The 14694-nt window shown below is 42.4% G+C and overlaps 1 protein-coding gene across 50 annotated transcripts in view; it reads left to right on the forward strand.

The window, feature by feature from the left end:
* Nucleotides 1–14694, forward strand: part of clasp2 (cytoplasmic linker associated protein 2) — a 49336-nt gene that overhangs the window by 20880 nt on the left and 13762 nt on the right. For 17 of the 50 annotated variants that reach the window (XM_047330208.1, XM_047330216.1, XM_047330217.1 and 14 more), the window contains 18 exons: nt 2889–3029; nt 5522–5595; nt 5720–5812; nt 5946–6091; nt 6396–6531; nt 6680–6750; nt 7361–7420; nt 7565–7642; nt 7850–8017; nt 8580–8620; nt 9043–9195; nt 9911–9934; nt 10352–10369; nt 11125–11226; nt 11458–11484; nt 12356–12382; nt 14147–14320; nt 14620–14664. In XM_047330208.1, coding sequence (XP_047186164.1) covers nt 2889–3029; nt 5522–5595; nt 5720–5812; nt 5946–6091; nt 6396–6531; nt 6680–6750; nt 7361–7420; nt 7565–7642; nt 7850–8017; nt 8580–8620; nt 9043–9195; nt 9911–9934; nt 10352–10369; nt 11125–11226; nt 11458–11484; nt 12356–12382; nt 14147–14320; nt 14620–14664 — 1578 coding nt within the window. Of the gene's footprint in view, nt 1–1546; nt 1728–2888; nt 3030–5521; nt 5596–5719; nt 5813–5945; nt 6092–6395; nt 6532–6679; nt 6751–7360; nt 7421–7564; nt 7643–7849; nt 8018–8579; nt 8621–9042; nt 9196–9910; nt 9935–10351; nt 10370–11124; nt 11227–11457; nt 11485–12355; nt 12383–14146; nt 14321–14619; nt 14665–14694 lie in introns of those variants that run through there. The other 33 variants (XM_047330214.1, XM_047330227.1, XM_047330226.1 and 30 more) reach the window with 18 other exon arrangements.

A 14694-nucleotide genomic window follows, 5' to 3' on the forward strand; every position in this document is an offset into this window, starting at 1 on the left:
TAACATTAATGCAAATCAACATTAAGACCCTTGTTGCGGGACTGATACTTGTTAATGGACCCACGTGTGTTGATAGAAAGCAATTAAATTCATTAAAACGGCATCTTATACCTTTAATTTATTCAGTTTTAATGGTGTATGTGTTGTTGTAAAAATGTATTGTTATTATCACTGTATTTCTATTTTTTCTCCTCTGCATTCATTATACATATGTACGACCTTGTTTCATAATATTATTATGCAAAGGTTTTTTTAGTCATTTGAACCCTGACCCTGGTGCTGACATTAACATGTATTTAGAATATATATTATGTTTTTTGTTCTTTTAGATGTGTTATAGGTAGTCCATTGGGGGAGATACAATATTGCATAAGATCTGATTAGATGAAAAAACATCAGGTCTGTGTGTGTGTGTCTGTATATAGTGTACTACATGGTGTTTGTTTATTTCTTTCTTTGTGGCTTTATATTCCATCACAGCCATCAATTCCACTGTGCATGCATTTAACTTGCTGTGGACCAGAAGGAAAGCCACATTTACCCAAAACAGGCCAGAATTGAAGATGGTTGCAGCACAGTCCTTTCAAATGGTTCACTAGGCAAGATGCCAAGTGCTGCTGGTGTCTGAAGGTTGAAGACAGTTTTGGTAATTAAGTCATTTTTTTTTCTGTGCATTTTGGTCCCCTTTAAATGGGTTACAGTTTATCTGCTTTACTGCTCCTCTGAGGAGATGATGGTTTCATTTAAAATCATGGACTAGAGAGTCAAAACAAGGAAGAACGTTTCACAGTGTTGATACTTGGACTGCACTGTATGTGTGTGTATATGTGTGGGTGTGTGCATGTGGGTGGGTCCAGGCCTCAGATGGAGGGGTGTGGTCATTTCCCCTCCTTCACGCTCCTAATCATCACCCCTCCTTTGATTATTTCTCCACCACCCTTTGTTCTGGTGGATGTGTGAGAGAGAATGAATGAATAAATAAATGTGTTTTTTGTCTCGCAGGCGAATGCAGCTGAATAAGAAGTGTGTTAAGAGGTTATTGATAATTGTGCATTACAGCAAGAGAAAGGGAGAGGGTGGAGAGTGTGTGTTGTCCATGGTAATGACTTTAGGTTAGCTGGTCTGGCAGGGACACAGAGAAGCCCTGTTAATATTCCTTGTGTGTGTGTGTGTGTGTGTGTGTGTGTGTGTGTGTGTGTGTGTGTGTGTGTGTGTGTGTGTGTGTGTGTGTGTGTGTGTGTGTGTGTGTGTGTGTGTGTGTGTGTGTGTGTGTGTGTGTGTGTGTGTGTGTGTGTGTGTGTGTGTGTGTGTGTGTGTGTGTGTGTGTGTGACTCCCTTTTTCTCCCATCATACACACAAACACATTCATGGTCCTGCCTCCGCACTGGCTGCAACACCATGATGTCACCTCTCCTCTGATTGGCTGTGAAGCGGCTGAGGAAAGGAGGAGAGATGCTGGGGGACAGAGAGAGAGAGAGAGGGGAGGGGAGAGGATAGGATAGGTAGAGAGGAGTGATAGAAAATGCCGGCACTTGTATGGGTGGAGGGATTTTCAGACGATGTGATGTGTGTTTGTGTGTGCGTGTGCGTGCAGCTTTAGCTCCAATATGAGGTGCGTGTGAGCTTTGTGTATGTGTCTTGGGGTACGGTTTGGAGAAGAGGGGGGACCCCAATACCACGCCCTCCCAGAGGCATGAGGCGACTTATCTGCCAGCGGATCTGTGACTGTGAGTGCAGGGGTCGACCTGGGTGTGTTGTGTTGTGTGTTGGTGTGTGTTGATGACACAGGATGTATATGTCTGCTTCTTTGCATGTCCACCTTATGTCCACTAGACTCCGCAGTCACTATTGGCATATGTTTGTGTGTACATGCAGAAACCTGCGTGTTTGTCTTATGATTTTGCATGCTGACTGTATAGTTAAGCTGATGTATGAGTCAAGGTGTAGGGTGGTGGCTGTGGCGCATTTCTCCACGGCTGGTTGTCAGAGCGACCGGAGCGCAACTGCATTCCTATGCCAACAGTTTCATCTCCACAATCCTGTACGTATGTGTGTGTGTGTGTGTGTGAGTGTGTGAGCGCCCGTGTGTACAGTATGTATGTATGTATGTGTGTGTCCTCCCTATATCGTCTTCCACAAGTGTTTCGCTGGCACATTCAAAATACTGCACCATTGTAGCAAGCGTGTGGCAAGTTTCTCTACTAGCTTTCGAGCTAGCTTTATTTTCTGCTGGCCTGTGGGCCTCTGTCAATCACTGTTTGCATGGGTGGACAATTTGATCATTAAATGTGTTTTCAGGCTCTCACAAGTGATCTTCTGTGTGTGTGTGCGTTTCTTTTTTCTACGTGCGAGTGGTGGGTTTGTAATTAGTATTGATTTAGTGATTCCTGGCCAAGGTCTCTGTAGACAACAACCCCCTCAATGCTTTGCGTCCGGTCTTTACTTTTCTTTCTACTGTTAAATAGCTATGAACAGACCTAAACTCCTTATGCACTGCATAAAAAGAACGCGTTGGTTTAAAATGCTTCAGAACCTAAGGGTGTAAATAATGAATACCTTTTTTTTGTGTTATTTCAATATTTAGAAGGCTGGGATTTGTTGTGTGAGAAATAGATGATCTTTTAGCAATAACATTACTTTCTCATGTTCCGTAAATCTTCAGTTGTGATCCTGTATTGATTCATGATCATGCAGGTTATGAATAAAAAAAGGATTTCGCTGTTTAGACTATTTCTGTCTGTTTATGAAGATAATGATGTGCAGTATTGTGTAAGATCTTTGATAACTGTTATGTATAGTCTGAACTTCATTCCATGAAGAGACAAAGAGGCAAAAGTTTGATGTGGTACACACATAGTAACACTGTATACCCTCTCTTCTCCCTCTAGATCGCAATTTTGAGGATGACGACAGTGTGGACGGGAGTCGTTCTTCCGCAGCCCAGGCTGCCTTTAAGGTCCCCAAAGTTCCCAAGAAGCCTGCAGAATCATCAGCTGCACGCAGACCCAGTGCCACTGGTGGCAAGCTAGGTATTTAAGTTAATTCAAATTTACACACACACACTGAATTCAGTTGCACAGCAGGGCATCCAAGTCCCGAAAAAAAGGTGGGTTTTATGTCATTCATTCTTCTATGAAGAAGTCAATTCCTCCTTTAGGCTAGTTGCACATGAAAATGATCAGTACATGACAATTACAAAGCTTTACTTTTGGCTTTGTGGTAGTCAAGTGTACCAGTTATTCAGTTTGCAGTCCATTTCTATTCTAGGAGCTCAAATCCTCATGGCTGACGATAAGGCCCAGAGAATCCAACATCTAAAAACATCATTAAGAACTTACAAGGATCCTCCTTTTGTGGGTTAAATTAATGTTTTATTTTTGTACATACTGGAAGTTCAGTGACTGGTAGCAAATATAAATTTTTGATTTCTCACTTTCCCCTGCCTTTAACTGCAACTTAAATGGACTTGAGCTGTCTACTAGCTTGATGCCACTAGGATTTTGTGTTTTATCAATTCTGGCAGGAAATTTTAATGACATTTTCAAAAAAAGAATTGAAAATATTCCCAAATACATGTATTTTCATTGAATCTATATTCAAAAGATTAAAAAAATTATTGGAAAAGAACATTGTCATGAAGACTCAGACTTGACACTCGAGCATTGACAGCGTTTGGACTCAGAAATTAGTGTCCATAATAATTTGGCAGATACTGATAGCTATATAAACACTGTAAGAGTATTTCATTTCTTTCAAGGACGTGTCGTCATTAACAGTTTGTGCTAAGATGCCTGACGAGACACCGCCCAATCACGCACTTTTCTTTCACAGATTTAATATCAACTTCTAGTTCAACTGCATAAAATATTTTATTGGTGGCCTGAACTGAGGCTATGAGGGCTGTTAGAAGAAATACGATTACTGTAGTAAGCAGATGTCATAGTCTACAGTGACGCACTCCCTCTGCGTCTCCTCAGAAAACTGATACGCTCTCATATTCTTATCATTGGCCTCATACCTGTGCTCATATCTCTGGGCTGCAGCAGATAATCCTTTGAAACATTTTTCACATCATGTTTCCCTTTGAGAGAGAGCCCCCCCCCCCTGCATAGTTTCCCTACTGCTGTGTACAATAGATGGCTGGAGTATTATGTTTGCTTCCTCTTGTGCATACATTGATTTTTCTCATCTTCCGACGAAGAAAGTCGTGTTCCCACGACCGTGCAGTCGATTCCTGCTAATGTTTCTCTGTCAGCACCGTCACACATGCATGCTCACATACAGTACACTTGTAGGTGCAAGTGTTGCACAAACGAGCAGTCTAGTCTGGCCGAGTCCCGGAACACTGCTCGGTAGTGTGGAAACGCAAGACTGCAATCTCCTGTCACTTGGATCGTTAAAACCTTATTGACCGTGCAGAGGCTGAGAGAGGCTGAAGTCAAGGGCATGCTGGGTATTTTTCACAAACTTGACCTGTGATGAAAAGGAAAAAAATCTTTGCCACAGATAATATTCACTCACCTGCCTTAAAGGTGTATGAGATGTAAACATTTTCCGTCATTTTGTTCTCCTTTGTACCTCTAGTTTTTATTTGTTTGCAAATGAATTGTTTGGCCTTTCTTCTGTAATATGACAATGGTTTTTTTCTATGATGGCGGTGATGGGAGGACGTTTTGTCTGCATTTAGATGACAGTACGCCCACACAATCTGGCAACACTCGATAACAAGACTCAAGATGGACAGATATTTCCATTTTGCCAATAACTGACAGTAAAAGAAAAGACTGGGAAAGACAAAAGGTTTGAATCCGAATCAGGAATGATCGAGTGTCAGTGCATGAATTCTCTCTAAGGCCAAGGTAGTCTTCAATCACAACAGCGCAATTTACGATACGAACCGATACAAAGCATCAGCTATCAACATAACTAGATTTATTATCAGAGTCACAACGACTGATGAACCTTTCCGTTTCATAATTCTGGCAATAAACATATTGGCAATTGCTGCCATGTCACATCCGAGAGTCGCTGAGGATTGTGCAGACAGCTAATCAGCAGGCTACAGAGATGTTCCCCAGTTCTTTAAGGGTCGTGTAGAGTGAAATATCTTTGTGGCACAGCCTGATATGAAAACATCTTCCAAGTTGTCTCAGTGTTTTAATACTCCCGTTCTCCTGGATTGTTCTCAGCACTCAGTTCCTGCCTTTTTTCTTCTTCTTGCACGTGAGCTTTTTCTTTGTCTCGTCTTTCCCTCCTCTCCCTGTTCCCCCTGGTGAGGAGCTAGAGGAGGAGTGGTCCACAGAGCTTCCAACCCCTAGAGAGATATGATTGACGTTCCCATTACTGCCAGGAAGTCCATTAGAAACACAGGCTGCTCCCACTCTCCCTGTGTTTTCTTTTTTTAAAATGAAACCAGAATCACAAAACCAGCAAGTACAGGAATCCTTAAATGCTGAGGGCTTGTAGGCAATATTCTAAATGCACACACACGCATATTAATTTACTCCATTCTGTTTTCCAGTATCCAAGGAAAGTGCCGGGGGAGTTGATGAAGATGATTTCATTAGGGGCTTCACAGACGTCCCTACTGTCCAGGTATACAAAACACAGGAGAATAAAACTAAACCGGCATTCAAGCCAGATGGCCTGAGACTTTTCCTGTCCTTCACATTATTTATTCTGATCCCATCTCTTTTTTCTGTTTTCCTTCTCAATGCAGATCTACTCCTCAAGGGATCTTGAGGACAACCTGAACAAGATCCGTGAAATCTGTTCTGATGACAAACATGACTGGGACCAGAGAGCCACAGCTGTCAGTAGATTCACCTCTAAATGTTTCTTTAACTGTAACAATAAGAAAACCTTTTTGGACACTGCAGTCTGCAGTGATATTTGTTCCCTTCCATTTGATCATTAAATGTGTCTTTTTTATGTATTGTTTACAGATGAAAAAGATCCGCTCACTGCTGGTGGCAGGTGCAGCCGACTATGACTGTTTTTACCAGCACCTACGGCTGCTTGATGGAGCATTCAAACTGTCGGCTAAAGACCTGCGCTCACAAGTGGTTCGAGAGGCCTGCATCACTGTAGCGTGAGTATTTATCACAGATGCGTTCATCACCGGAGGATAAATTGTTCAAATATGGATTGAACACGTTTTTTCCTCCTAGAAGCAAAAGTTTGACTCTGCACGAGAATGGTTGTGTAAAATGTTATACAAATAACCAAGACCGTAAATGATTTATGCTATCGTTGAATTACAGGAAGTACAGCGTGTGAAGACAGTGACATGAGAACCTGTTTGAGCTAAACAGTTTGATGACACTCGCTGGTCCTGGTGACTTCACCACAGTTGTGGTTTCGTTTGACGTGTATTTTTCTGTTAATTATTGTAGACACCTCTCGCTAGTGTTGGGGAATAAATTTGACCATGGAGCGGAAGCCATTGTTCCTGTGCTTTTCAACCTTATCCCCAACTGCGCCAAAGTCATGGCCACCTCCGGTGTGTCGGCTATTCGCATCATCATACGGGTAAGTTTTACAAATTAATAAAGTCCTTCAAAAGTCTTGTTTCAGTAGTTTAGGGACAGTGTGTACGCTACTGCAAACATCAGTTTTTTGGGATTTTCTGTGAAACTTCCCGTTCACTTCAACTCTCTGCTTCCTGTCCTTTGTGCAGTACACACATGTCCCGAGGCTCATCCCGCTGATAACCAGTAACTGCACATCCAAGTCTGTGGCTGTTAGAAGGTGAGGTTATCAACCATGACAAACTAGTGTGCTAATGAGCAGTACTCAAAGATCCCTTCTCCACCAACAGGGAACTGGTTGTTGAACCGGTTCTGTTGAGGGTTATTTAAACTTTGGTGCTGTCCAGCGAACTGGCCTGCGATTCAACCAGTTTTGAGCTGAACCATTGTAACCATGGACACGTCATTAAACGGATGGGTGTACAACAGAAATAATCGGTAGTAGCAAGGGTGCTGGGCTCATCGATTAGCTGCTGCGAGTTTTTGTTCTGCTATTGTACATATTTTTTCACGTTCAAAAAACGGGCATGGGTCAACTTCTCACAATAAGAAGACATAGAAGACTGTTAAGTGTAAGACGAATAGTATGTTGAAAAATGAAGATGAAATGATGAGCCCTTGCATTGAAAATGACAGGCGCATCAATGTCGTCACGGTCCGCATGGAAGAAGCTGATTTTTTTAGTTATAGCTATTTTTTGGTGCCAGCTCCTAACCAACTTTTCTTTTTGGTGGAAAAGGCTACAAAATTGTAACCAGAATGCTCATGATGATGCTGCAAGGTCGTGGTATTTCCAGTGAGAAAAGCTGATTGAAATGTGTCGTCTCCAGGCGCTGTTATGATTTCTTGGAGCTTCTGCTACAGGAATGGCAAACCCACTCTCTGGAGAGGTGAGGATGGATGTTCAAAAGTCAGCACTGGCTTGACATAAGTGCCAAAAATTTATTTTACACTAGTGTGGTTTACATATGATAAAATATACGTTTCTAAACCTGTTCTTTCTACTTGTTCACACTTTTGGATCTATTTTGCAGGCACACAGCAGTTATGGTGGAGAGCATCAAGAAGGGAATTCGAGATGCCGACTCGGAGGCCAGAGTGGAGGCCCGCAAGTAAGACATAGACCCATTTCTTTAAATTGCATCATGTGAAAGAGGAGTAGTGTTAAATATCTCACCAGCCTCCTTTTCCTGTTTGAATCCCCTGATTGCTCTCTTTTACTCCCTCCATCATCCCTCATCCATTAATCCTCCCTCTGACTCTGTTCTCTCTGCCCACCTCTGTCACTGGTCCTTCCCCACTTCTTCTGTGTCTCTCAGGGCCTACTGGGGTTTTAGGAACCACTTTCCATCGGAGGCTGATGCCCTCTACAACTCCTTGGAGCCATCATACCAGAAGACCCTTCAGTCCTTCCTGAAGAGCTCTGGCAGCGTGGCCTCACTTCCCCAGAGTGACCGCTCCTCATCTTCCTCTCAGGAGAGCCTCAAGTAATCAGAGCTCAGCACTGCACCTCCACTGTTTGCTTTAGACCTCTAGGTTTACACACAATAGACTACATATTGAGTCTTTTGGCAGAAAACCATTTTAAAAATATTTTCGTAAGACCCAATCTGTGTATCTACAGACCCTTCTTTGGACACACTTGCTGGACAATAATCAAATCAGTTTTCTTCCAGCTTTTTCTCCTAATCCCTCATCGTCTCCGATTTTTTCAATAAATGACTGTTCTCTTTTCTTAGGCAAGACAAAGAAGATTAATTACGAATGGACGACTGACATACATAAAAAAAATTAAATCCTTATTGCTAGCTGAATTTGCAATCTTCTCTTCACATTCTCTGAATCACCCATCACCTAAGTTAACTGTGAAAACCTCACACCCTCTTTTACATCCGCAGTGGGTGGAGCTTCTCTTTTAGGCTGTTCCATATACAATGCAAAAAAAGTATTAATTAATGAATGAATTGATTAATTAATATCATTATTTTTTTGTGTGTATATATGTTTGTATTGTTGTGTACTGACCTACCTCTCTCCCTTGTTTGTCAGTCGGCCTCTTTCTTCTAAATGGTCCGCAGCTCCGGGGCGAGGTGAGTCAGACAAACACACACAGTAGCAGATTCACTTGCAAGCTCTCTCTAACATACTGTATAATTCTCACTCGTTTGTGTGAAAACAGGTGCATACAATGACATAAACACACGCACACGCACACAGCAGCTCCAACCAAGATCAGCACATATGTAAAGTTACCATCATGTTCATCACATCTTTCCCGTGTTCAGTCCTGTACAGTCACACCCGGTTATGTTTTTTATGTCACACACCTGCGCACAAATGCGTATATGCGTCTCTACATGGCTGTTTTTGTATTTCTGTTTGGTATCAATATAGTGTACGTGTAGTAATGGTGCTTGCATGCGTTTGTATTGTATTGTACTGTATATCCCCTCATCACCTCCCTTCCCACTCCAACACACTCCTCCTCCTCCTCCTCCTCCTGTTCCATCAGTCCCCGCGGGTTCAAAGGGTGGGTTGTCGGCGGCCTCCCTGCAGCGCTCCCGTAGTGACGTGGATGTAAACGCAGCAGCAGTCGCTAAGCACCGGCACGTCGGACAGACCAGGGGAGCAGGCCGACTGCCCCCTGGCTCCTACTCCTCACTGGGTAAGGGCCTGTCAGACAAGTTAGACGACTAATCAAAACAGCGCGCAGACATTGCTCAGCATGTAATCCGCTGGGATGGGACCGTTCAGATCAGCTAAGGGGGTAGAACTGTTGGGGTTTCTGTCAAGAGGGAGCAGGTTAAAGTCACGTCCTCTCCAGGAAAGCTCACCACATCCTTCTTCACAACAGTCTCCGAGTATGGACTTACACACTCACACGGTCGAGTGCTTGGACTGGCCTCTCTGCTCTCCTGTCCTCTCCTCTCCGGCTGCCTGCTCATTGCCTGTTGATGTGTCCTGTACATGTCTTGGTATTGATATTCCCTGTGTGCATGTTCTATCGGTGGATTCTGTCTTGTGTTTGTCTCTCTATGTTTCGATGTCGATCCCTTCATCTGCACCTCTGTTAAACAGATGTTCTCTGACTAATGCACATTGTGCTCCTTTCTTCTCGTTTCTCCTCTCTCTGCCCCTTTTCTTTTCCGTCTTACATTCTTTATCACTCTTTATTACTTTTTGTTCTTTGTTACCGACACTCAATTTTCATTTCCCCTTTCTTGGGTTCCCTTTTCCTTTTGTGTCTTTTTCTTTCAATAATGTGTCTATCAATCCTTTTTCTTTTGTTTCCCTTTGTTTCGATCCTATTCCTTCTTCCACCCCCCACCCCCCCACTCCCCCCTTCCTCTCTCTCTCTCTTTGTCTCTTGGCTACTAAAGATGATGCCTCTGATAAAACGGATGGTAAGATCATCTCACTCTGCCACCAGAAAACAGCCTACTCATGTTTATTTTTCTTTCTCTTCCTTTCTTTTCCCTTCCCTCACTTCAACCCAGTCCATGTAATCTCTTTTTATTGCAGTATGTGGCCACAGTGCCCCCTGCTGTCAGCCTTACATTCAGCCATCATTTGTATCACTGTCCCACTCATCACATCAATTAATCAGTCTAATGAATTAATTACACCTAAAACATCCTATGCTGCTTTACTACAGTTTAATTTTTTTTCTAATTTTGAAACGGCCTAACCATTAACTCTGTATTAAATTGTATCACTGTTTTTTAAGTTTATTTTATTTTATAGGATACTAGGATTTTTTTTCTTTACATATTAGCTAGAATGCGATGTTTACGACATACTTCTTCTTTGTCTGCCTGTAGGGACCAGGTCAGACACTGGTAAGATTGTGGTTAGGTGGATGTGTTTGTTGTGGCTTTTGAGGGATGTTCTAGCTGGAACATTTTATTGACAACTTCTGATTTTTTTTAAAAATCTTAACATTTCTTTAAAATTTACAATAACGAATCAAACCTTAATTATTTTAATTAACCTCAATTAACTTTTATTGTTTTTCTTAGTGGTTCTTATGACCCAATATTTGAATAGAGGGAAGGCTTAATGCAAACAGAAAATGGATCAGAGGATGCGCTGCATAGGCTACAGTGAATGGTGGTAATGGATTTAATTTTAAGTTGAAACGATCAATTTACTTGTGGAGCAATGCAAAGACAACTGGAAACCTTTTCGATTATCGATTAATCAGTGAAGTCATTTCGATAAAGAAACAAATCTGTACTTTAAATCGAAAATGAATAGAATTGTTCATTGCAGCTGTTATAATATCTCACCCACTCATTTAATCTCAAATACCTAGAGATGGATACCAGTTTAAGACAGGTTTCTGATCCAGCGAAGCATCCCTTGTGTGTTTCTGTGTTTGCACATGACTAATATAAGTGCTAGCTTAGAATCTGATATTTCAGCTTCCAGCATTAGTTGCTTTTTTCGTCGTCCTTAGTAGCTTCTTAGATTCTGGGCTGCAAACAATTTGTGAGAGGTGTGTTAGCCTCAGGAGGGCTGTGAGTTTTTGTGGGGGTCTTTTTTTTTGTGTGTGTGTGTTTTTTTAAACAGTTTTCTGTTCGTGTACATGCAGGCCGTGTACGTACCAAGCAGCCCCTGTCCACTGCCAGCAGCGTGTCCAGCCAAGTGGACTCAAGAGGACGCAGCCGCACCAAGATGGTTTCCCAGTCACAACGTATGTATCAAGCCCTGATCACACAGCATGACTTTGACCTAGCTATGAGTGAAACATCCTGGGTATGAAATCTACTCCCCACATCACACACACAGCAACATAAATGGTGTGTGTGTGGGGGCCTCTTGGAGTGTGTGTTTTGTAGTTTCTCAGGCCCTTGTTGTCGAGTTTCTTTTACATGTTGCCTTCAAGGTGACGATAAGCTCCATGTAAATGTTTTTGTGCCTTCAGGTTCCGACGAATCCGATTGCACACCAGGTATTCTGTTTGTGTCAGAGTCAGTGTGTGTATGTCTCTCTGTGTACCACAGTGGGAATGGTGTCCCACCCGCTATTGCTGTCATTCTGTTCAAGGTGTTTTGTGTATCCGCATGCAGTGTCTCATCACTGAGGATGTTATGGTGGACAGTTTAATTACTGCTGCTCTAGTCTGGCTCTGGCTGTCAGTCAAGTTATTTCAAATACTTGTATACTGTAAGAAGTGTAACACAAGCCACTGAGATTGCTGCACAAAAGCAGATCTGAATGTAGCTGCTTTCCAATAAGACTTGATAATGTGCTGCTTGCGTTTGGCTAGGAGAGCCTTGACCAGAGCCGCATTTAGATAAAAGACCAAAATGCAAATTGTCTGATCAAAAGTTCAAAGCCCAAATCTCACTGAAATGACGGTGGCACAGAGGCTTCGAATTATTTCTACTTATCTGTGTGTGAGAGTGTGTGTGGATGTTTTTGAGCATATTTTCTCTGCAGCATTTTTCTCTTTCATTGTGAACAGGCTTCGCTTCATATATATATGTATATATGCTAGCTGTTTTAACATGCACTGCTTCTCCCAGGCCATCATCTGCCGCTGGTTCAGTGCGTGTGTGTTTGTTTCAGTGACGCGTCGTCAGTACTCGTTTTCTCTTTAATAAATGGATTTGTTTGATCCAAGTCTTCCCGCTTTGCCTTCATTCTCGGTATGGAACACACCAGGATGCGCTGCCATCATACTCTGTTGTTCTAACTCTCATGACGCTTTTTTTTTTTTTTGCGCTAACACCCATAATTCATCTGGTTTAATCTGCTGTTCCTCCCCCCTTCGCCTCTGCTTCCCCCCCTCCTCCCAACCAATGGGCTTAATGGCTCAGGATCTCAGTCTGCTACCCCTGTTGGTGGTAAGATTACAACGCTTCTTCTTTTTACCCGCTCTCTTTTATCTTTACTGCCTTTCCTCTGTTGCTCCGACTCCCCGTTCTTTCACGTGCACCCAGAAAGGTCACTTCAGTTCCTCCCACTCTGGCTGAGGCATGCTGGGACTTGTATGCACAGGCTGTGCTATGATCATGCTAAACACTCTGCATTGGGAGGCGTGTGTTTCTGCACTCTTATGTTTGCGTGGATGTAGTGAAGTTGTGTAACGCTAACACTAAGGCTCGACCACACCGTTACATTTTCATTTTCAAATGGCCATTTAAAACAAAAACGACGACGAGCGTTTTAGCTCCGTATCAGTATTAATCTCCGTCCATACTAAGACACATGAAAATGTCTATCACGTGACCATTCACGTACACGGAGCATGTGCGTGTCTGTGTGAACAGCAAGCAGATTGTGTACACTGCAGGTGGTTGCTTAGTAACAGAAACTACCGTGAACAAACTATAATGAAAAAAGAGAGGTGACATTGTTACTGTCAGTAAGTGTTTACAACGCTTTTCTTCACCACCGGAATTCGAGTGTCTGATGAGAACCAATCAAGAAGCGAATGCTCCAAATAAAAAATAAAAAACTCTGGAGCAATGTGGACACCAGGCGTAAAACGTAGCAGCAGTGATGTGTTTTTGAATGAAAGCATAGTAATGAGAATGTAGCCTGAGCATTACACTATGAATGGAGATCCCTCGTGTAGAACTATAGGGTTGAAGTTAAAAAATGAACAAGTTTTCATTTAAAAAAAGGACTCGCACCTTTCTGTGGTGGAATTCTGTCACCCAGAAGATGTAGTTTTGCAAATCCAATCTATACATTTTACTTGGCTCTTCATCCTAACCTAAAGATTGTTAAAATGATTGTTAAAATGTTAGCTTCATTTTCTAGATGGGTTTTACATCTGGAAATGGAAGGAGTCTTGGAAGAGAGACTACTTGTTATCAGAGGATAAAATAGTTTTAATTATTCCTCATCAATCAGGATATCGATATTACATCAAAACCCCAGAAGAACCCATATTTTGTTTTATTGTCTATTAGAAAAATGTATTTTGCTCTGTGAAGTACTAGTACATAGAAAAATGCAGGTGTGTGTGGGTGTGTCTTTAGTTTTTGTGAGTCAGTGAGAATAAGAAAGTCTGTTCTGCATGTTCATTTTGAGTCATTAGTTTAGATCCAAAAATCTGTTCACACACTTAATATTCTGCAGAGCCGAGCTTTTCCTCCACTGTTTGTGTGCAGGTTGATAGTGATGTGAGTGGTTGTAGAGGAAGACACACTGGGCTTTGTACTTGGAGACAGGATGATGTGGGGAGGAGAAACTGAGACCTCCATTAGCAAATGCTCTCATAATAATCATATGATTCTTTTCAAGAGTTGTCTTTAAAATTGTCATCATGTTGTGAAAATGTCACTTTATTTATTCATTTGAATTTTAGTTGCTGACTGAAAAATGTTGGCTCAGGACAATCTAATTGCACTTTCCTCTCATTGTGGTTTTCTACTCTTCCAGCCCCAAGAATCCTCTTTCCAATGACATCAAACACTTTCATACAATATGTTACAACAGTTATTAAAAGCTGCTTGAAAACGCAAGCCACTTAGTGAAGTACAGTAGCAACTGTTTTGTCTGTTCCATGTATACAAAACTATTTTTTTTTTTTAAAAACAACCTTTTTCCCCTTTCCTTTTCTTTCTTCCTCTTTCTTCTCTCTCTGCGTATTTCTGAAGCTGGCAGTCGGAGTGGCTCCCCCGGTCGTGTGCTGACGAGTACGGCACTGAGCACCATGAGCTCGGGGGCCCACAGGGTGCTGGCCGGGACCAGCGGGGACGGGCACAGACGCAGCCGCATCCCCCGCAGCCAAGGCTGCTCCAGAGACTCTTCCCCCACTCGCCTGTCAGTTGGTAAGTGGAAAAAATAAACGGTTTCATAAAGGGAACTTTTTCCTCTTATATTTGTCTTTGGGCATTAGTTTGAAAACATCTGATCAAATTGTGTTTTCATGTTTTTTATAATTTGCTCACCAATGACTTTCTGCCCTGGACACTTGCCCTGTTATCTTAGATGATGGTAACCACGCTCAATTTTCCATAAACCTTTGGGTCTCAACTGTTTTTCCCCTCCCTCTCCCTATCCACCTATTCCTCCACTGCTCCTCTCCCTGTACTCCCCCTTTCTCCTTCCTCTTGCTTCTGTCCTCTAGCTCCTTCCAGCATTAGTTCCATCTACAACGGAGCGAGTAGAGGAGGTAAGGCCCCGGCCTCGACCAGACCATCTC

This window comes from Scophthalmus maximus, chromosome 22 (genome assembly GCF_022379125.1).
Source record: "Scophthalmus maximus strain ysfricsl-2021 chromosome 22, ASM2237912v1, whole genome shotgun sequence".
Classification (NCBI taxonomy): Eukaryota; Metazoa; Chordata; class Actinopteri; order Pleuronectiformes; family Scophthalmidae; genus Scophthalmus; species Scophthalmus maximus.